The sequence below is a fragment of the Amblyomma americanum genome, chromosome 9, assembly GCF_052857255.1.
Source record: "Amblyomma americanum isolate KBUSLIRL-KWMA chromosome 9, ASM5285725v1, whole genome shotgun sequence".
In the NCBI taxonomy this organism is placed as follows: Eukaryota; Metazoa; Arthropoda; class Arachnida; order Ixodida; family Ixodidae; genus Amblyomma; species Amblyomma americanum.
In genome coordinates, this window is record NC_135505.1 from 4,162,916 (window position 1) to 4,185,053 (window position 22,138).

At 46.0% G+C, this 22,138-nt stretch overlaps 1 protein-coding gene across 1 annotated transcript in view; it reads left to right on the forward strand.

Annotated features, from left to right (window-relative positions):
* The window catches only part of RyR (Ryanodine receptor), a 1,185,515-nt gene that overhangs the window by 580,352 nt on the left and 583,025 nt on the right, over positions 1-22,138 (forward strand). Inside the window, 2 exon segments of the mRNA XM_077638630.1 lie at positions 4,386-4,476; positions 5,310-5,450. Coding sequence (XP_077494756.1) covers positions 4,386-4,476; positions 5,310-5,450 — 232 coding nt within the window.

The window sequence follows — 22,138 nt, forward strand, 5'->3', positions numbered from 1 at the left end:
TCAACGTGCTTTGAAGTTCAGCCCCCCGCCCTCCAGTGTACGTTTGCTCGCTTACAACACCATTATTCGCCCAATGTTATAATATGCCGTCATAATCTGGGATCGTTTCACTAAAACTAACAATGCTAAATTAGAGCATGCTCAGAATAAAGCAGCACGGCTTATTTACCACTCATATGGTCCTACATCTATCAGTAATCCGCTTAGTCAAAGTGGTTTGCTTCCAGTTCATCAGAGAAACTGCATCTGTCGTTTGAAATTGTTTTTTCAACTAATCAAAGGCGAATAAAATATTAACCCCTCCAACATTTTATTGAACTCATCTGGATATAACAGAAGCCAACGGCACGATTTTACACTGACACCATTAAACGCAAGAATTAACACCTATAATTGTTCCTATTTCCCCAGAACTATTACAGACTAGAACAATCTCAATAATGATGTAGTATCAAAAACGCCACTAAAAATGTTTGAAGCCCATCTTTATTTTCCTTTAATTTTTTTTTCACCACATGCTATTTGTTGTTGCATTTGCATCGTTTATTTTGCATTCCAGTTCTCTGATTTTTCTTTTGTATATTTGATTTATAATTTTTTTAAACCTCAGGAGCGTGTTTATCGTTCCAGCGTGTGCTTACCTGTATATTGCATTCCAACCCTGCTAAGGTCTTGTCAAAGATCGCAGTATCAATAAATTCATAAATAAAATAAAAACTAGGCTTTTTGCATGTTGTACAAAGGTGTTTAAAACATATTCCACGTTGTTCAGGTAGGTCAAAGACGATTGCTTTTTAATAGCACCAGGTATTCGTCAGCATATCTAAAGATTCTCAGAACATATCCATTTTTACCGATATTATTAATACCATGATCTATGGAAGCGATGATGATGTTAGACAGAACAGGTGCCAGACATGAACCTATGCAGACGCCTTGTCGCTGTACATGCAGGACGTTCTGAAAGGAGATGAGCGTGGCGCTGAGATAAAATTCAAGCAGGCGCATGAATTTTGCCACATAAATTCCGGCTTTGTTTTGAAAGGCAATGACGTTGCTAGATTCAATTTTAGCCTGGACTGCAATGAAGAGTTCTTTGTGCGGGAATGAATGGAACACATTTTCGACATCTGTAAGGAAAACGCGTAACCAATGTATCTGCTTTGCTCCAAGAAGGTAATCATGTCCAAAGAGTTCTTCGTAGTGAATAATTCATCAAGGACTAGAGGGTTTAACTGCTTTAGAAGATAGCGGCTGACCTGAAGCTGCCATGTGTCCCTCTCACTCAGGATACGCCGAAGAGGCACCTGGGGCTTACGCCGTTGCTAAGAATATAGCTCTTAGTAACGGCGGCCATCTCTCTGCAACAATCGGACACGCTTGCAAGATCCTTCGGAGACAGCGGGAACCGTAGCCTCAAGGTGTTCTTCACAGCCAAGACTCGTAGCTCCAGGTGCCTCTTTGGTGCATAGTAAGTGAGAGGGATATCTGGCAGCTTCAGGTGAGCCGCTATCTTCTAAAGGAGTTGAACCCTCTAGTACTTGATGACACATTCGCCACAAAGAAAGCCGGAATTTCTTTGGAAAACTTCATGCGCCTGCTCGAATTTTATCTCAGTGCCGCGCTCGTGTCCTTTCAAAACAACCTGTATGTACAGCGACAAGGCATCTATCTGCATAAGTTGATGTGTGGCACCTATTCTGTTTCCATTCTATATTATGTTTCAATGACACCTATTCTGCTTTTTTATATGATGACATTGACAATACCTCCAACAATGAATGTTTTCTGAGAATATTTGGATATGCGGACGACTACCTGGTGCTACTAAAAAAGCAACCGACTTTGACCTACCTGAACAGGGCGGAACTTGTTTTAAACATCTTTAGACCGCATGAAAAAAGCCTAGTTTTCACCCATGAGCTTATTGTTGACAACAGTCTACAGTTTCTAGACGTTAAACTGACAGATGAAAAGAAACACACCTGTTGGATGTATGCATATGAGTCTGCTCACTCAAAAACAGTAAAGAGAGCAATAAGCAAACTTATGCCTTCATTCGGCACTAAAGAAGTCCTGCGTTCAAATCATTGAACGTAGTTTCTCTGAGCAGATTAACAGGCTAAGAAAAAGAGGGTATCCTCAGCATGTTATCGTGTCAATCGCTGAGACATTGCTGCAGAAAGTGAAAGGGCGGGAGAAAACGTCGGAAAAGAAAAATGAACTAACACCGACAGTAGTGTCATATATTCATCGAATGTCCCACAATTTGAAAAAAAGTTTCCTTTATGGTTTATTCGGGTTTAACGTCCAAAAGCGACGCAGGTTATGAGAGACGCCGTGGTAAAGGGCTCCGGAAATTTCGACCACCGGGCGTTTTTTAACGTGCACTGACATCGCACAGTACACTGGCCTCTAGAATTTCGCCTCCATCGAAATTCTACCGCCGCGGCCGGGATCGAACCCACGTCTTTCGGGCCAGCAGCCGAGCGCCATAAACTCAGCCACCGCGGCGGCTTTTGAAAAAAAAAGTGGCGAACAAGCACAGCGTCCTGGATGTTTTCTCAGCCTGCCATGAACTGGCGAAGTTGTTCCCCCGCATAATGTATGCAAAAGTGAAAAATGTTGCATGCGGGAAGCGCCATGCCAACTCGTACGTGAAGTGTGCTTGCGGCGTTGTGTATGAACTACTTCTGTCATGCGGTACGGTACATATTGGACAAACAAGGAAATGTGGGATTTATAGGGCATGGCAGCACGAGCTGTCAGTGCTAAACGATGTTAACCTACATCTGCCAAAGCATTGCAAAAATTGTAAATTCAAATCAAAGTTTGCCAACATAAAGATCATAGGCAGAAGTCGTGACACTGTGGCACGTGAACTACTCGAAGCGTTTATCAGAATAAGGCTGATATGTATGTTAGAGACACTTCGGTGCGCTTGAAGCAAGAAGAACATTTCCTGACGACAAGTGTGCAAGATTGTCAGGATTCTGATATGATTAATGACTTTGTGTGTATACATTGGTGCGCATGTTCTTTCCGAATAAACAGCTGTGAGTAAGTGCCTGTCTTGTCCCGGTTTTGTGCCGTGCTAACAAATAATTTTGTTTAGAGGAAACATGAGCCAACTAGCCCCCAAGCAAATGCTGGTGATATAGTTTTGATGAAGTGTAGATTTTTGGTGTGACGGAGTGTTTACAGTGTACACACTTCTATGCCAACTGCTTTGAAAAATTGAAAACAAGGAAAGATTTTTTCCTACAAGAAAAAGCTAAATATCATCATATGTAGCATGCCTTCAGAAATGCAGAGAATGTTGAACCAATCTTCTACCACACTTAATCTAGTATGCGTGCACTTCACTAGGTGTATGAGAAAAAATTTGTCTTGAAGAACTTGTTTGGATTTAATGCTGAAATTTTGTGCACTTAAATGTGACGTTTCATCAGAATTCATAAAAAAAAAACAAGTAGTTAGTGTTGAAAGCCGCGTCCTCCCTTAGTAACAGGGAAAATTGATCGACTCAAGAGCGAGGGAGGAAAAACACTTGGCCAGTGGTGTTCTGTGCTCAGTGCTCGTAGTAGACCGGTCAAGTATTTCTTTCACTGGCTGATAGGGCAGGCAGTGCCCTGTCAGCCAGTTCGATAAGTGTCTGTAAGAAATGCAAAGGGTCCCAGTGAACTACCAAGAACTGTGCTGAAATACAGATGGGGCGCATAACTAAGTGAAAAGGAGTGCAACCATTGCACTTCTGAACGGATAATCTAGGCAAGCATGTCATCTGCATTGAATAAGGTCTTCTCATCCAGCTGTTCTTCTTTAAACTGTCTCGCTCGCATTTGAGTTGAACTGCTATCATGGTTGCGAGCAGCCCTGCTCTACTAGTATTATACTGGCGCGACAGCATTTAGGTTGTAGTCTTGCAAGAAGTTCCTGGCTTCTCTGTCACGAAGTTCCCAGATTGGTCAAGAGATGTCACACGACCACGGGACGTCATCACAACTTTGCCTCCTGGCAACCTGGCAACCGGTTTGTGAGCAACCTGATCATTGTGGCAGGCGGCCATGGTGGCCACCTGCCAAAACCTTTAAAATTTTAAAGCAACTCAAGATTTTTCAAACAGGCCCAGAAAATGAATTAAGTTGTATTAGTTGGTCAGATCAGTATAATCCTACAAGACAATCCAATGGAAGATACTCGGAACATTCTAGAAGCTTACTCATGCATACCATATAAAAGAAGCAGTGGAACTGGTTCCACCCGGAGTTTTGGTTGGAAAATCACAAGAACAACATTATACACTCGTTGTAAACACCTTAGCAGGCAACCTAAAGGCCTCCAAGCTTTTCAGGCTAGCTGAGTGTGTGTTCTGTCGTGCGCAGGGAGATGCAGCCCAGCATGCTTCTGCGCCTGCTGCGGAAGCTCACCGTGGACGTGTCAGTTATCACCGAGTACACAGCCGTTGCCCTCAGGGTGAGCGGAAAGCGGTCATCATTGCAAACTGTGCAACTTTTTTGTATGCATGAGACCTACATGTGTTCACAATTGCTTTTTTTTTTTTGGTGGGGACTTGATGGGCGCAGTCAGAATACAGTGTGATGGAAAATTTGCTGGCAACTAGTGGAGATTAGAAGTGTGGCCGTCCATCAAGCCCTGGGTGCACTCGAAAAGCACAAGCCTCACGACCCAGCCCAAACGGGCCGAACGGGGGTAGTTCATTGTAGGGCATAACCCCGGGTGGACGCTTGGCCAACGTCCTTGTTCCTATCCTATCCTAGACCTTATTCCTATCCTATCCTAGAAATGTTGGTTAGCATTATGTACAGTTTGTTTACTTACTGATACAGCAGAGTTGTTTGACTCAAAGCAAGGGTGAGCACAAAAACAATGAAATTGAATTAATAAAGAGATCAATTGATTAAATGCATTAACTGACCTTAATAGTCTGAAGATTCAATGTTAGTCAGACTGGATGAAAAGACAGTTGGGCTTGATGGCGTAAATTTGTAACAAGCGAAAAATTTATCCTTCCAGTGGCCACAAGCAGAAAAAGGCAAAGTAGTAGATTTGTAATGTGCGAGCTTTGTATTCGTAATGCCAGCTTGCTTATGTAGGGGCTTCTGGTCCCAGGTCCGCAACCACCCAAAGCAGGGGTTCTCAAAGAGGGTTCAATGGAGCCCTACGGCTCTTTGGAGAGACTTGGGCTTTCCCCAACAAACCTAAATCTGTGCATGTCGTAACCTCCACCTTACGCATTATGTTTGCACACGCCTGTGATTCCTGTCCTTGGTTATTTGTGCATGCAGTTGCTGACCCTTCATTACGAGAGGTGCAAGAGCTACTACAGTGCCAGTGGGGGCCAGGGGCCGTATGGACAGTCTTCGGAGGAGGAACGGCGCCTCACCATGCTGCTGTTCACTAACATCTTCGACTCCCTCTCCAAAATGGTTAGTGCTCTTATCCTCACTGCAGTTGTTTTCGCCATTGCTCTATAGATGAAGTAGTACTTGATGCTACTCACTTCTGAACCCAGATGCTAACCATTTTAGCTGATTTTACTCGTGAAAAAGTTACAGTAGGGTCCCTTTAACCCGGAACTTAAAGGGATTACAAAATGTGTTTGTCTTATCAGAAGTTGTTCTTAACAGAAGTGCCCCCACCCCCAATCTCCAAAAAAATATGTATAATGCAGGCAAGATTCGCAGCGTAAAAAAACCCGCACAGAATACCAGGAACAAACAAGAGAGGAGTGTGCGGCACTTCGAACCAATTTTATTCTAAAACAACTCGACGTTTAGTTACATTCAGTTATCTTGAGGTGAAACCTAATCACATTGCTCCAAAAATGCCATTTAATTCTCAAGCAATGACAGTGAAGGCCTGCTGACACCAGCTTTCTTAATAAAGAATGCTTCAGTGATTTCACCCTGAATCTTATTATTGGCTTAACCCAGAAACTGCTCCTTCTTAAACATTGGTTTGCATTTGCAAGTCAGACAGTGTACAAGATGGCCACTGGCACCATCCTTTGCAAGAATAAAGTGCTCTAGCGCTATTTCGTTACAACAATGCCCTGTTTGGCCAATGTACAATTTTTTTACACGTAAGGAAATGCTATAAATGACCTTTGTTAAGCAATTTATAAAATTTTGAAGTGCTTAATGTCACATGGCGCCTTCTTCTTTCTTGTTATCATTATGAAAATTTTTGACAACTTGCATGGTGGAGAAAAAACAAGGTTAACGCTGTATCGGCTGGCAGTTTTCTTCAGGTTGTAGGATATCTTATGTAGGTGCAGAATTGTTGGGGCGCTGTTCTGCTCCTTTTTCTTATCCTTCACTTTTATACTTCTCTTTCTTGTATGCATTAGGCTCTCACGCGCCGCTGAAATACAATCATCAGGAAAACCAGACATGCGTAGCCACTCGACTTGCTGGTTAACACTATAGGTTAATTGATACCATTTGAAAATATGTAATTATGCTGGGTGCGTAAAACTATGTGCTACAAGAAAACAGTGAATAAAATGGCCTTTAGAGACAGGACAATTGCAGATAGGACAATCAGCGCGGAAGGCGCTCGAAAAAGAGCATGCGTGATAAAGCATGCGGCACAATTTGTAAAATGCGCCATGGGCGTTGTGTATCTCATCCCGCTCAAGTGTGGTCGCGTGTATGTGGGCCAGACAGGACGCTGCGTGAATGAACGCGCAGGGGAGCATCAGCGTTCAATTAGGAATAGAGAAGGAGCAAATTTGCCTGCTCATTGCATTGCGTGCACGGGTTGTGAGCCACTGCTAAATGATATCAGAATTCTGGGCAGGAGTAATGACAAAGTTTCCCGTGAACTTCTAGAGGCATACCACATCAAGGCAAGAGGTGATAACTGTGTGAGTGACACCTCCGTTTCATTGTACAACGGGGAAAAGAATTTTTTGGAGCGGTTTTGATGGATTGTCGCGCAGGGTTGATTTGCCTTCTTTTTCCTCTCCTTCCCCTCTTCGTAAGCACGTTTGCACACTGCCTATAAAAGCGGCACTGAATCTAATAAACACCAGTTGATAGTTTGCGCTCTTTCAGTCTCCCTCGTGCTCTTCCTGTGTGTGTCTTTTGTGCGCAATTCGTACCTACAACAGTAGGCACCAACTCGCCAAACAAGCACTTCTTAACTACCTGTCTAGTACAGAGGGCCCTTTCATGAATCTTCCTCCTTCACCTTTGCAAGTCAACTCCTGTGTGAACCTCATCGTCAGATCGACTTGCCTTGCCAGGTACCTTGCCTTTTCATTATTGAACAGCGCAATAAAACAACGGGACACAACGAAGAAAGGACACCACAAGCGCTGACTCGCAACTAGATTTTAATTCACGTCCAAGCATCTTAAATACTAAGAACGCCAAACACAAACAAGAGGGAAAAACCAAAAGAAAAACGATACAAAGCTGCTAATCATGCCCACAAAGGTGACAATCAGCACGAGCGCGAGACTACACATCTTGGCCGGATAAAAACATCATCTCTTTATCAGTTAGTGTGACAGAAGGATCACTAATACAGCTATCAGGTTCCAAGCGGATGTGAAAAGCCTCCAAAATTTCCCGCGTTAGGCTGTCATTATGTTTTCCTAGGATGACGGTGTTAGACAACAGAGGGGTGCAAGTACCTTCTCTCCAGTGGCGGGCAAGGTACTTGCACCCCTCTGTTGTCTAACACCGTCATCCTAGGAAAACATAATGACAGCCTAACGCGGGAAATTTTGGAGGCTTTTCACATCCGCTTGGAACCTGATAGCTGTATTAGTGATCCTTCTGTCACACTAACTGATAAAGAGATGATGTTTTTATCCGGCCAAGATGTGTAGTCTCGCGCTCGTGCTGATTGTCACCTTTGTGGGCATGATTAGCAGCTTTGTATCGTTTTTCTTTTGGTTTTTCCCTCTTGTTTGTGTTTGGCGTTCTTAGTATTTAAGATGCTTGGACGTGAATTAAAATCTAGTTGCGAGTCAGCGCTTGTGGTGTCCTTTCTTCGTTGTGTCCCGTTGTTTTATTGCGCTGTTCAATAATGAATCAATACCAACTCGCCCAGTTCGCAGCTTTAATGAACCTTGCCTTTTGCCTGCGTAAGGGACTCATACCCGAAGATGTAAGTTCTATGTTCGGCTTCCTAAAACCGCGAGCGAGCCTTTAAAAACGCATATGCAGGTACCTCAGATCGGAACTCTGGCGTCAAGTACACAGGTTCCAAGATCTCTTGGGAACGATTTGCTATCTCCTAGACCAGGCCTGGCTAGCTGAAATCAAGCTACGTGCTGCCAGAAGATTTGCTGCCCAGTTGATTGAATTTAGGTGGGCTCAGTGCCTGCACCAGGTCCGGGATTATGATAGAACATCGCCCAAGCCAATCCAGGGAAGAGGTCTTCAAGTACTGGGAGACGTTGCGTTACCTGAAGAAGTTACATGTATACTCACCAAAGGTCCAAAGTACAGCTACGAGCCTACGGTCCCAGCTCACGACCTGCTAGCACTTAACCGGCGTGTTTCAAGCAAGGTTGAACAAGAAGATCGTGAAAGGTGCCTCCTGGAAGGAGTAGAAGCTCTAGCAAGAACTGTTAACACTAAACGCACCAAAGACCCGACCAGAAGTGTTGTCTCTTTCTTCAGGAAAAACAACCTGCGGTTGCTACAGGCTGATAAGACTGGAGGGTTCGTCGTTTTACAAGAAGCTTTCAACGAAAAGGCTGGCCAAGCGATCGCTAAGAACTTTGTACGCGTGAAGCCCTGTGCAACAAGAATCAAGAGCAGGGCCGCGGCTCTGTACAGTGATCTTGATTTAACTAAGCTGGCAAGATCGATAACTGATTGCAGGAAGAGAGCGTTATCGGTTTTCTTCACCGCAAAGACCTACAAGGACACAGTGCCGTTCAGAGCAATTGTTAGTGAGAAGGGTTCGTGGCAGTTCCTAATAAGCCAGTATTTGCGCAAGCATCTGAGCAGGTTACAAGTTGAGGACCCATTTTCCACAAAGACCTCCGGTGATGTTGTGCGCTTTTTGAAATCCAACGCCCCTATAGGCTATGCATTCTCTGTAGATGTGGGGGATTTGTTTTATTCCGTGCCTCATGATGATATGTTTGTTGCCGTCAGAGAATGTATTGAAAGGAATGGTGAAGTAAGTTTTCGGAACTCAGCCGGTGTGCCAGCAGACAGCTTTATTTCCTTGCTAGAATTTTATTTGCAAGCCACTTTTATTTCTTTTAACGATGACTTTTACATTCAACGACAAGGCATTTTCATTGGATCCTGCGTTGCACCGACCTTTTGCAATATTTTTTTAGCCGCTATTGACCGATCCCTGAATCAGGTGTTTGGTAGCCAGGGTGTACTTAAGGCATTTAGATACGTTGACGATTTTCTAATTGTTTTATCTAAACAAAAAACCTTGACCCCCACTCATTCAGTTGATAGCATTTTAACTCTTTTTAAACGTTATGGGAAGGGTTTGAATTTTACGCACGAACTTCCGAAACATGGTTCGTTGCAATTTTTAGATCTCAACCTAGAGATTGGATTGCATCACTTCTGCTGGCATTACGCACCGAGAGCGCAGAATGGACTTCTTCCCTATGATTCTGCCCACTCGAAGATAGTTAAGAGAGCCATAGTCAGCTTGTGCCTGGAATCATCTCTGACGAAGTCATGCCCGCATGCAATGCACACCAGCTTTCATAACCAGATAAACAGGCTGCTTTCAGCCGGCTTCCCCGGCGAGGTCATCTCAGCTGTGGCCGAGAACCTTCTACGGAAGGTAAAAAAAGGAAACTGCGCAGAAAGACTACGGTCGTCCCGTATATGCACAAGGTGGCCCACAATATAAAAAAGTGGCTAATAGGCATGGCGTCCCTGTGGTGTTTTCGGCGCCACGCAAGCTAGCTGGGTTGTGCCCAAGGATCAGCGCGGAAGGCGCTCGACAAAGAGCATGCGTGATAAAGCATGCGGCACAATTTATAAAATGCGCCACGGGCGTTGTGTATCTCATCCCGCTCAATTGTGGTCGCGTGTATGTGGGCCAGACAGGACGCTGCGTGAATGAACGCGCAGGGGAGCATCAGCGTTCAATTAGGAATAGAGAAGGAGCAAATTTGCCTGCTCATTGCAATGCATGCACGGGTTGTGAGCCACTGCTAAATAATATCAGAAATCTGGGCAGGAGTAATGACAAAGTTTCCTGTGAACTTCTAGAGGCATACCACATCAAGGCAAGAGGTGATAACTGTGTGAGTGACACCTCCGTTTCATTGCACAACGCGGAAAAGAATTTTTTGGAGCGGTTTTGAAGGATTGTCGCGCAGGGTTGATTTGCCTACTTTTTCCTCTCCTTCCCCTCTTCGTAGGCACGTGTGCACACTGCCTATAAAGGCGGCACTGAATCTAATAAACACCAGTTGATAGTTTGCGCTCTTTCAGTCTCCCTCGTGCTTTTCCTGGGTGTGTCTTTTGTGCGCAATTCGTACCTACAACATCTTAACAGGAGTCGGCTCTATATGCATGATATGATATGTAATTCATATTCACAAGGGGAAGTTAAAGTTGAACACTGCGAAGCAACATCCTATTAGTAACTAAACATGTTTAAAAGTATCACAGAAAGTGAAGCAAATGTAAAATATGACAGACAAGTGTGTCTTTATGGGCGTAATTTGTTTTACGTGTTTCTATGCTCTATGATTCTTCTTTAATGTCAGCAATACTGGAAACCAATTTTTTGGTGACCTGTTCTGTAGAACAGGTAACATGACCTTTAGAGGTACTGAAGTTTTGTAACGTGGTGATAGTGCATACGTATTTACTCATGTATTGAACCCAGATGTTTTCTAGAAAAGTTGACTGCACTTTTGGGGGAGGGTTGATTATGTGGGGAAAAATATTTTGACAGATTTTTTTGCGAAAGTTAAAATTTTAGATCGTACATCATTCTGCACGCCCGCCAGGCCACTTGTATGTCCATCCATCATCAGCAAAAGCACACATGCAGCCACATTTGTGTCTGGTGTTTAGCATCATTCGCTTGGAAAGGTATACTACATATAGGCATGTTGTACCATCACGCTATCCGACAAGTTTGTGATAGTCACGACGCGAGTCAGTTGCGGTGAGATAAAGCCAACATGCTGAACACAGTCATTGATGGTCTTGTGGGCTTTTTCTACGCGAGTTTAAAAAAAAACTTGCAGGATGGTTACGACTGTGAAATCTGTGTTCAAGCATTAGCTGTGATGTGAGAAGGCTCAGGCATTCTTGCTTCCTTTCTCGAGCTCGCCAAGTTACTTGAGGTCGTAAGGTCTTGCTTCCCCGATAGCTTTTGTATGCCGAGGATGTTTTGCAGCGTTCTGGTTTGAGCTGATGTGCTCCTCTACGATGCTCAAGCGCTCGCCAGCTTTCGAAGTATACACATGTGCAGCCGGCTGCGGAGAAGCTCGCTGAGCAAGCCACAGCCACTGCCGCCATGTTTAGGGCACACAGAGCCCAGTGTCTTGGTGCTCTTTCAAGTTTATGGAGTGCGCCCCCTCCACAGAAGCTCTCTTCAAAAGGTGAACGCGATGTGATGTTATCGGTGTGCAGCAGCTTGGCGCACAGCCAAGGTCTGTGCTGTGGTTTGCGGGACAGTGGGAAACTCACTAAGAAAAGCGTTTGTTTTACAAAAGAACAAAATTCTCAACGACGAACGAAAGTGTTGGGGTGGGTTCAATATGTGAGTAGGCGTATTAGACGGGTAAATACAGTACTTCTGAGGTGCCAAATCAATGTTCAACAGTCTCGAATGGCAACAGTGGTAGCGAGATTCAGGAAGTGGTAAGGGAGCACATCTACTTAGGGCAAGTAGTGATGGCAGATGCGGATGATGAGAGGAAAATGACTAGAAGAATAAGAATGGGGTGGAGCGCATATGGCAGGTTCTCTCAGATCATGAGTGGCAGTTTGCCAATATACCTTGTGGGGTTTGACCTGGGGAGATAAGTACTTTCTCCCCACTCAATCGCGGCTGACACGGTTCAAAGCCGCCCGGACCCCACCCCGTGATCGCGTACGCTACCGAGCGCTCGCCGACCACGGCGGGCCTTGCTCTGGGGGAACAAAGAAACGACACATTGGCTGACACAAACAGGCATTTATTGCTACAGAAACAATAACGCCAGCTAGCAACAAGGTACGCTAATGAATCAAGGACGTCCGACTCACCAGCAAGGTTCCGAGCGAATGTTCGCCCGCGCTAGGGCAAGGGATATAAACTCCGCAGGCCGGACGGGACGAGTACGGGAGCCTGTCTCCCCGTCGCTTCTTCGCCCCGTCGGCGAAGAGCGGAGACCCGAGCGACGCGTCCGCTCAGGGTGATTATCCCGGCCGAAGAGAGCCCATCTCCCGCGGGCAGGCTTCAGCAGTCTCCCGCGCAGCGACGCTGGCGCCCTCTCTTGCCAGTTAATGTAACTGACAAGGGAATCCGCTCAGCCTCGAGGTGAGACCGCCGCTGCATGGTGCCTCGCGGGAAAGCAAACTCAGGGGCTGCAGGGCAGGTCCCCACATCCCCTCAACCTTAAATATACCCACGCGCCTGAAAGTACATGCTATGGAGGAGTCTCCTGGTCTTCATGTCTTTGAGGCACGTCTTGCAGCGGAGGTCACGCCGACAGCGTCCACGCAGACTTCCGCGGTATTCCGAAGGCGGCGTGAAGGTCTCCGCTGGGACGACTCGTATGGCCCGCGGACTACCGTGTCCGCAGGCCCGCGAATCGAAGGCCGGTGGGAAAACTGCAGGCCAGGATCCTGCAGTAGTCGCCAGGGCAGCAGCAGCCGGAGGTGACTGCTGACTGGTCTCGCCACAGCTGCCCCGGATGGATGCGGCGAACAGGATACAGGCCGCTCCGTCGCAGCAGGTGGCAGCGAGACGATGTGCACCGGTCAGCAAGCCTGGGTGGCTCCACCGGATCTGCAAAATTGTCGAAACGCTCTCGGCGTGCCTTTAACGTAGGTCACGGGAGGGGAAACGGCATCCGCAAGGGCCTCGTGGCACAATGCCTAACTTGCTAGCAAAACGTGTCGGCGGCTGTGCAAACGCAAAGTTCGAGTGAACAAAGCCCTTTCTTGAGTTGAACGAGACTGCTCAGTTCGTGCGAGGTTGCAAAAAAAACGGACGGGCAGCAAAGTGCGCCCCCTCTCAACGTCACGGTCCGGTGGTCATGTCTCTTTTAATGTGGTGCAGGCAGCTCCGAAAAGCCTCAGGCCTAACGACCACTCCTACAACGACCGTGACCACACCAAAGACCCGAAACGGGTTCTGTGCGCGCAGCCGCGAGGAGACATCAGCTTTGTGGGGTGGTCCTACCCCGCTCACTGCACAAAGCAGCTTCTGAGCGGTCGGCGCCCACCGTATCGGACGGTGTCGGAGCGCCCGGTGCCGAGCTGCAATACCAGCGAGCTCGTAGCGGCACCCGTGGCCCCAGGCCACCCGGCTCCCGGAGCCGCGACTCCCAGAGTCGAAAAAGAGATAGTAGAGAAAATATATACAGAAACTCGGACCACCCACGCGGCTTCCGTACTCACTCGCTTCGGTCTCGGCGACTCCGCGGGCGCTAGGCCTCTAACTCCCTCGATGCGGACCAAGTCATTCTCACGAAGAAACTCCAGGGAAAAAAATGTGCTGAGCATGTCGAAAAGTTCAAACATGCTGCAGCGCAATACACCTCGCACTCAAGAAAGCATGCCGCAGGTCCTAGCGATCAAAATTCACTCTAGGCCTAGCACTTGTCAAGTCCGGACAAAGAGCGTTCCTCGAACCGAACCGACAGTCGTCCAATGTTCCAAGAGCAGGCCCCACGTTGGGCGCCAGATGTGGGGTTGATTTGGGGAAATAGGTACTTTCTCCCCACTCAATCGCGGCTGACACGGTTCAAAGCCGCTCGGACCCCACCCCGTGATCGCGTACGCTACCGAGCGCTCGCCGACCACGGCGGGCCTTGCTCTGGGGGAACAAAGGAACGACACATTGGCTGACACAAACAGGCATTTATTGCTACAGAAACAATAACGCCAGCTAGCAACAAGGTACGCTAATGAATCAAGGACGTCCGACTCACCAGCAAGGTTCCGAGCGAATGTTCGCCCGCGCTAGGGCAAGGGATATAAACTCCGCAGGCCGGACGGGACGAGTACGGGAGCCTGTCTCCCAGTCGCTTCTTCGCCCCGTCGGCGAAGAGCGGAGACCCGAGCGACGCGTCCGCTCAGGGTGATTATCCCGGCCGAAGAGAGCCCATCTCCCGCGGGCAGGCTTCAGCAGTCTCCCGCGCAGCGACGCTGGCGCCCTCTCTTGCCAGTTAATGTAACTGACAAGGGAATCCGCTCAGCCTCGAGGTGAGACCGCCGCTGCACGGTGCCTCGCGGGAAAGCAAACTCAGGGGCTGCAGGGCAGGTCCCCACAACCTCAAGAGAATTCGTATGTAACAGTTGCATCTTACCGGTAGTTACCTATGGGGCCAGGAACGTGCAGGCTAATAAAAATGGTTAAACTTGAAGGGAAACTCCGGTGATTTTTCGCTGCTCACAGATGTCCATGCAATTTTTATCGCAATTTTTTCTCGGTGTCAAGATTGTGTGTGCCAAACAGAACAGCTGTGAACATTTTATTTTTCTCATAAGGTTATTTTAAAGGCAGTTCCCTGCACTCGCAACTCGTGCTGGCTAACAGGAATTTTTTTACGGCCAACCTGCTTTCGGTGACGTCACGGGTGGGCAAGTAGCGTGGAGCAGACGACGGCGACAATGCAGCAGCAGTATTCGGCAAGGCTTGTTACCGAGGTCACCGCAGTTCCAAGAATTAGGCGTGGGTTCTCCTGTACACTTGCGCTTGTGTTCGTGCTTGGCACAACGCTGGCTGGGGAACGGTGCCGCTTCCCCAAATTCGCGACCATGTGTATGCTCGGAACATTTCACGCGGGACTGCTACCATGTGAAGGTGCTTCTGGTTGAGGAGCTTGGTCTCGTGAGTAGCAGGGGGGGGGGGGGGGTGTTGAAGTGCTTTGCCGATGTTCTCTTACGGGATGCCTGGTAAACGGCCGATATGCCGCGGAGCAGGAACGAAGAGGAAGCGAGCAAAGTTAAGTATATATTAGAAGGTTAGTTAACTATAAACCTGACTTCATAAAATTAGTGCAAGTGAACCACAACCAAAATCACTAAGCATAATTCAGGGCACGGTACAGTTGATATAAAGCCAAGAAAGAGAATTTGAACTAGCAGTAACGTTTGGTCTTCATTATAATCGCAACATTGTTGTTTGATGAAATATGCCACTTGCATCAAGGTGTCAAAGCACATAAATGGCTTCGAAATCTTAACGAATATACTTCCTGCGGCTTTTAGCTTTCATGGCAATGCGCATGCCTGGACCCATATTCCGAGTTTGTGTCATAATGAAAAGCATCATAATCTGCCCGCAACGGCTGCACGCATAGTTTCTTACTATTACCTAGAGGGAAAGCTGGCACCCCGTCTATGGGAGTTTGCATGGAGCTTCCTCGAGACCGTCCCAGCCACCATGGGCGCTCTAAGCATCACGGGGCGGATAGCTACCGACTGCAGAACCATAACTTTTGGCCAGAAAATAATGAAAAAATAAACATCGTTTGATAATCAAAAATGCGCCAACATTCATTATCATGTCTATAAATTGCAACAAACGAACAGAAAAACATGTAAATGTAAATTTTGCCCAAAATAAGCGATGACTTGCTCTTGTACTGGCCAACTATTGTACACCACAAAAACCAACATTTCATGCTTAACAGACGCATTTCTAAAAAGAAATATGCCTGCAGAAAAAATGTTTTTGCTTGAACAATTTAAGAGGTTTTTTAATAGCATTTCGGAAACCAAGAACCTTTTATTGGCGTCGAGTGCTGTTGCGTTTTCGCTACTATGGCTTTTGCGCGCAACGTTTGCGCCAAAGTCGTCTGCGCCGTGGACGGAACGGGACATCTCAGTAACGCCACTCTTTGTTCCTGAAAAAAAACGAATGTCCCGCAACAAGTAGCGCATCGCCCCATGATGCTTTGAGCGCTCGTGGCGGTTGAGGTGCAGCGCCGCCATCTTTACCTTTAGTTAATAGCAAGAAACTCTATGATCTCAGCCACCATAGGCGTTCTAAGCATCACGGGACGGAGAGCTACCGACCGCTGAACCACAACTTTTGGCCAAAAAATAATGCACAAATAAACGTTGCTCGATAATCAAGAATGCCTAACATTCAATATCCTGTCTATAGATTGCAACAATAAGGACAAGACACAACACAGCGCTCGTGTTGTGTCTTGTCCTTCTTGTGTGATTGCTTGTTTTTGCGCTGCTCCGTCTGCGCTGCTTCGTTCCCTTGGTTAAAAAAATGCACCAACTAGCCCAAATAGAAGTTTTACCAGAGTCGCTCAATACTTTGGTTTTACTGAAGATTGCAACAAACGAGCAGAAAAAGTGTAAATGCAAAGTTTGCCCAAAATAAGAGAAAGCTTGCTCTCCTATGGACGGTGTCCAATCTGAAGAAGCCGCAAGGCATGCTGGGTACTCCGACTTCCGGGTCGTTCGGCGAGATGAGTGTGTACAGCGCTTTGCCTGGTATGCGGAATTGATAAGCTTGAATTCGGCTCTTCGTGTGTTAATACGCGCGAATAAAGTCGCAAAAAAGGTGAGCATGCTGTACGTGAACTATTATGTCCGCGCTCGACGTTCCGTATTTGAATTAATGGCGAAAAAGCGTTGCAAGTGTGAGCGTTTCGGCGTGCGTCGTCTGTTCGCGCAGTTTCAACGCTTCATTCACTCGCTAAAAAGTTCTGTTGTTACTTGGCTGCTATATTGTTCTCTAATATATGTTAGGGTACACATTTCGGAGAAGTTCCGCTCTACAGGCGCCTAATATATGGACTAACAGGAACCGTTGCCTAGCATTACAAGCGCACTGCTGCGCACATTGTTGCAGAGTGGCTACGACGGCGAAGAGCTTGCAGCATGCAAATCCTCGTAGGACTTGAGATAACTTTTTCTACACCAGCCGCGGTGGCCTATTAGCATCGCCGCTAGTGGTTCGCCACTCGGCTACCGAGTCGGATGACCCGGGTTCAATCCGGGAAACGGCGGCCGCGTTTCGATGGCCGCGGAGCGCGAATTGCGCCCCTGTGCTGTGCGATAGAACCCGTCTAAATTAATTCAAAGCCCCTCCCTACTGCGTCCCTCATTGCCCATGTATCGCTTCGAGACATGAAGCCATACAATTTGCAATATTTTGGCATTTTCTAGTCTACAAGGCATTTATGTGTACAGCAACGAAGCTGCAATGGTTTCTTGCCACGCAGTAGCACCGGAGCTGCGTTGCCTGCAAACAAGGCACACCACGTTTTAGTTCCGCTAAAATTGGCACATGCGGCACGTTGAGCTCCTCCCAAAAATTTGTACTTAAAGATGCTTCGCAACCTTAGCAAATGTGCACAATCTGTTTTACTTTCGGTTATCTTCTTGTCAGGTCAACTGCTTTTGACGAATATTTGCTATGGCTTATGGAATAATTACTGCCATAGCTGGCATGCATAACAACTGTCTTAAGAAACTGAATTTCAGTTCGTCTGTAATGCAAAAATGCAACTGCATGACAAATGTGTTGCATTTTCAGCACTACTTCACTTCACTTCACTTTATTTCCTTAAAGACCCTCGTGTGAGGGTATTACATAAGGGGTGGGACACATATAGATTAACAACAAAAAAAGTACACAAAAATTGAACGAGTGTTACAAAGAAAAATGATTATCGTGACGCAAGCAAACGTTTAATTTGGTTAGGAAACATAGTTTGGCATCTGATGGCAGCAAGTTCATGGGGAAGGCCGTTCCAGTCGCTAGCAGTCCGGGGAAAGAATGATGAAGAAAAAGTTGTTGTGCGTGCTCGTGGCCGAGATACCTGCTGCTGATGTCCGGTGCGAAGAGAAAAGCGTGGTGGGGGAGGGCAGATATAGGGTTCCTGTGATAGCTCGGAATAAAAATTTATGAAATAGGGATAAACTAGCAATGTGGCGACGAAGTGCAAGAGTAGGTAAATTGGACTGCGATTTCAGAGCTGATATGCTGATATCAAAAGAGTATGAGGAATGAATGAATCTAGTTGCCCTATTTTGAACTGATTCAAGTGAGTTAGTAAGGTATACTTGTTTGATTCGGAGACCAGATGGGCGATGCGTATTCTAATTTTGATCGAACTAGCGATTTGTATGCGAGTAGCTTAACATGCTGGGGGGCAGAGTGGAGATGACGCTTTAAGAAGACAAGCGTTTTGTTAGCAGATGAAATAATGTTCGCGATATGGCTATTCCACGTGAGGTCATGACTAAGATGAACACCGAGATATTTATATGATTGGACAGGGTCGATAGGAACGTTAGAGATAGAGTAGTGGAACAGGAGAGGATTACTGCGACGGTGGAAAGATATATACTTGCATTTGTTTATATTAAGTGTCATTAGCCAGTCGTTGCACCAGTTTTGTACCAGATTTAGGTTATCTTGTAGGGATTGCTGGTTAACGGAGTCAGTAACTGTTTTCTAAATAACGCAATCGTCGGCAAACATCCGAATATGGCAATCTAATTTCTGACGTAGGTCGTTAATATAAATTAGAAACAAAAGAGGCCCTAGGACGGATCCTTGGGGCACCCCTGAGGAAACTGGTAATAAGTTAGACATTTGATTATTAAGGACGACTGATTGGGAACGATGAGTCAAAAATTCTTTTATCCATGCTAGTATGTCAGGATGCAAGCTTAGGCAGGAAAGTTTCAGAAATAGGCGGTTGTGGGGTACCTTGTCAAAAGCCTTAGCAAAGTCGAGGAAGATTGCGTCGGTATGGAGGTTAGCGTCAAGGTTGGCATGCAGGTCATGAACGAAGATAGCTAATTGCGTTTCACAGGAGTATCCTTTACGAAATCCGTGATGTGATGAATGGAAGAAATTATTTGAGTCCAGAAACTGCATTGTTAAAGAGTAAATGACGTGTTCCATGAGCTTGCAGGGTATGCTGGTTAGTGATATGGGGCGGTAGTTAAGTGGCGAATCTTTTTTACCCGACTTGTGGACTGGAACGACCTTCCCCACTTTCCAGTCGTGGGGTATGATACCCGTTGAAATGGACTGCGCGAACAGTAAGCATAAGAACTTGGCAGATGCATGGCGAGTGTTCTTTAGGACTTTTGTGTTAATTCCATCAATGCCTGTGGATGAAGAACGTTTTAATTTATCTATTAGAAGGGATATGCCGGTTTCTGCGAACGTAACGGATGGCATTGCAGTTGTGGGGTCATTGGTTGTCATGAGGGGGGGTGGTTCTTGTTCTTCAGTGAATACAGATGCGAAGGCAGAATTAAATATGTCCGAAATAACGTCCGAAATACGTCCGAAAAAAACGTCCGAAATAACACGTCCAGAATTGTCAGTCAGGGTAACAACGCGCGAAGATTGGGGATTTAAAAGCTGCCAGAATTTAGTCGGGTTATTTGTAAGTACATTTGGCAAGTCGATATGATAAAAGGAACGTTTAACGTTTTTTAGTGCGACCAAATACGCCTTTTCAGCACCGTAATATTTTTCCCATGCGCAGTCTGCTCTGCTCAGTTTGGCATTTCTGAAGAGGCGTTTCTTTTTATTTTCTAATCTTCCAAGAGTCTTGGTGAACCATGGTTTGTGGTGGTTAGCGCGGAAGCTGCATTTGGGGATATATTTGTTACTCCATTAATTCATTTTGTGTTTAAACACTGACCAGTTTGTGTGGATGTCTTGTTCGTCAAATTATTCCTGATAAGATGGAAAAAAGGCCTCCAATTCCGCGTTGAAGGCCTCATAGTTTCCTTTGTTGTAAAGAGAAATTGTTTTTTGGGAAGTTTCTTTTGTCATTGGAGAGAAATTAAAGCATGCATGAATAACTTTATGATCGCTGATTTCACGGAGGTAAGTGATAGCCTTGAGGCTCTCGGGGTAGCTAGATAGTATGAGGTCAAGAATGTTAGCAGTATCTCCGGCGATGCGTGTAGGCTGTGTTACTAGTTGCGCTAGGTTAAAGTTTAGGCAGACACATCCATAAATTCACGTGATTCATCCTGTCTAAAAACAGGTTGATGAGGAATAGACCAATTTATGCCAGGATAGTTGAAATCTCCAAAAAGGAGGATGTGTGCCTTAGGGTGTCTAGTTTTAAGTTCGTTTAAAATGTTCTGCAGTTTACGGGGGAATTCGGGACTATTATGAGGGGGTCTGTAACAAACTCCAATTAATATAGATACTGGTGTGGCTCGGCAAAGGAGCCATAGTATTTCGAGGTCTGATGTGATGTTGATGTGGGAACAGTGTAACTGATTACTTGTAGCAATAAGGACGCCACCCCCTCGAGAGCTTGTGCGATCAGCACGGAAAAGATTAAAGTTTGGTAAGTTGCAAAGAACTTCAGCGTCGCTTATACTATCAGTCAGCCATGTCTCTGTCAAAACGAGCAGATTGCTGCCCGTTGAAGACCCGAGACTGGACAGAAGATCGGTCTTTGAAAGCAGGCTGCGTATATTGGTATAAATAACCGACAGACAAATATTCTCTCGAGGGGTGGTATAGCAAATATTAGATTTGCGACGGTGGCGAGATAAGCGCTATGCTATTTCTGTAACCGTTTCTGTGGCAGCATCAAAGGTGTAGCGTTTTTTTCCGAGAAAAAGTGTCTTGTACCGCAGGGAGAACGGTCCGGTTTCTGCTTTTGCAAACGCGACAAGGTGTTTGCGTGCTTTTCGAACAGGAAGGGAAAAGTCTTCTCCGATGCTAAAATCGGTGCCCTTCAACTTGGGCCCCTCTGAGAGGACAGTTTCTTTTGTTTTAGAAGACAAAAATTTTACTATAATCGGCCGTCGACGGCCTTCCTCACAGCGGCCCAAACGATGTGCACGCTCAATTTGACTTGTGTCCAAGGTTATCTGTAATTTGTCATGACAATGGTGGATTATTAATTCTTCCGATTCGACGAGCGTTTTGCGCGAATTAGAATCCGAAAGGCCATAGAATATCAAATTGTTACGGCGTGACCTATTTTCGGCCTCATCTAACCGAGCTTCAACGTTAGTAACAAGAGCAGCAGTCTTAGCGGAGACAGATTGGGCAGATTGTAGATCGGTTTTGAGAGTAGAGAAACTGTATTCTTTGTGCCAGTACGAATTTTACCGAGCATGCGCCTTGATTTTGTGGCTGAAAACCTCTACTAATGTGTGTCAAGGGCATAGATAGGCAAGTGACATAGCAGCTATTCCAGCACTGAGAGAGTTGCGCCAATTTACTGAAGCTTAGGTACGTGCACGAGAACCTCTCAGACGCAAAATTAACCATGTAATACAGTTCACAGCCTGCATGGTGGTGTGGGACATTACATGCCATTTACATTTAACTTGCAGCTCTGAATGTTACGAATTCCTGTGCTTGATTTCCCAATGCTGGTTGCTGCTTGATGTACATGAAAAAGAAGTACTAAAATACATGGCTTGTTTTTCATTTACTTCAAAAACTTTCATCATTAGGAATTCCCGTCAACCTAATCCGTTGGATCGAAAATTTACTTTCAGGGCGCAAGCAGTTCACTTCTACAAAAGGTAGCCACTCTCCTCTTTCTAATGTAAGATAGGGAGTCCCTCAGGGTGCCGGTCTGTCACCACTACTATTCCTAATTTACAATAATGGCCTCCTTTGCAGTATCAAATCGGAATTACGGCATTTTGCCGACGATTGCGTCATATACAGAGTGATTAGGGCGTCCAACGATTCATCTTTTTTCCTTCAGTCCGACCTTGACACACTCTCCTCTTGGTGCGATAAATCTCTTCTCTCCTTAAACATTAACAAGTGCAAATCCATGTCGTTCACCAGAAAATGCACCGTGAATCAGTATCAATACAGTATTGGCTCATTTTCCATTTACCCCGCATTATCCCACAGATACCTTGGCCTCCATCTAACACCATCGCTGTCATGGGTAACACACTTTCAAAACATTTGCGCTGAAGCCTCTCGCACACTCGGATACCTGCGC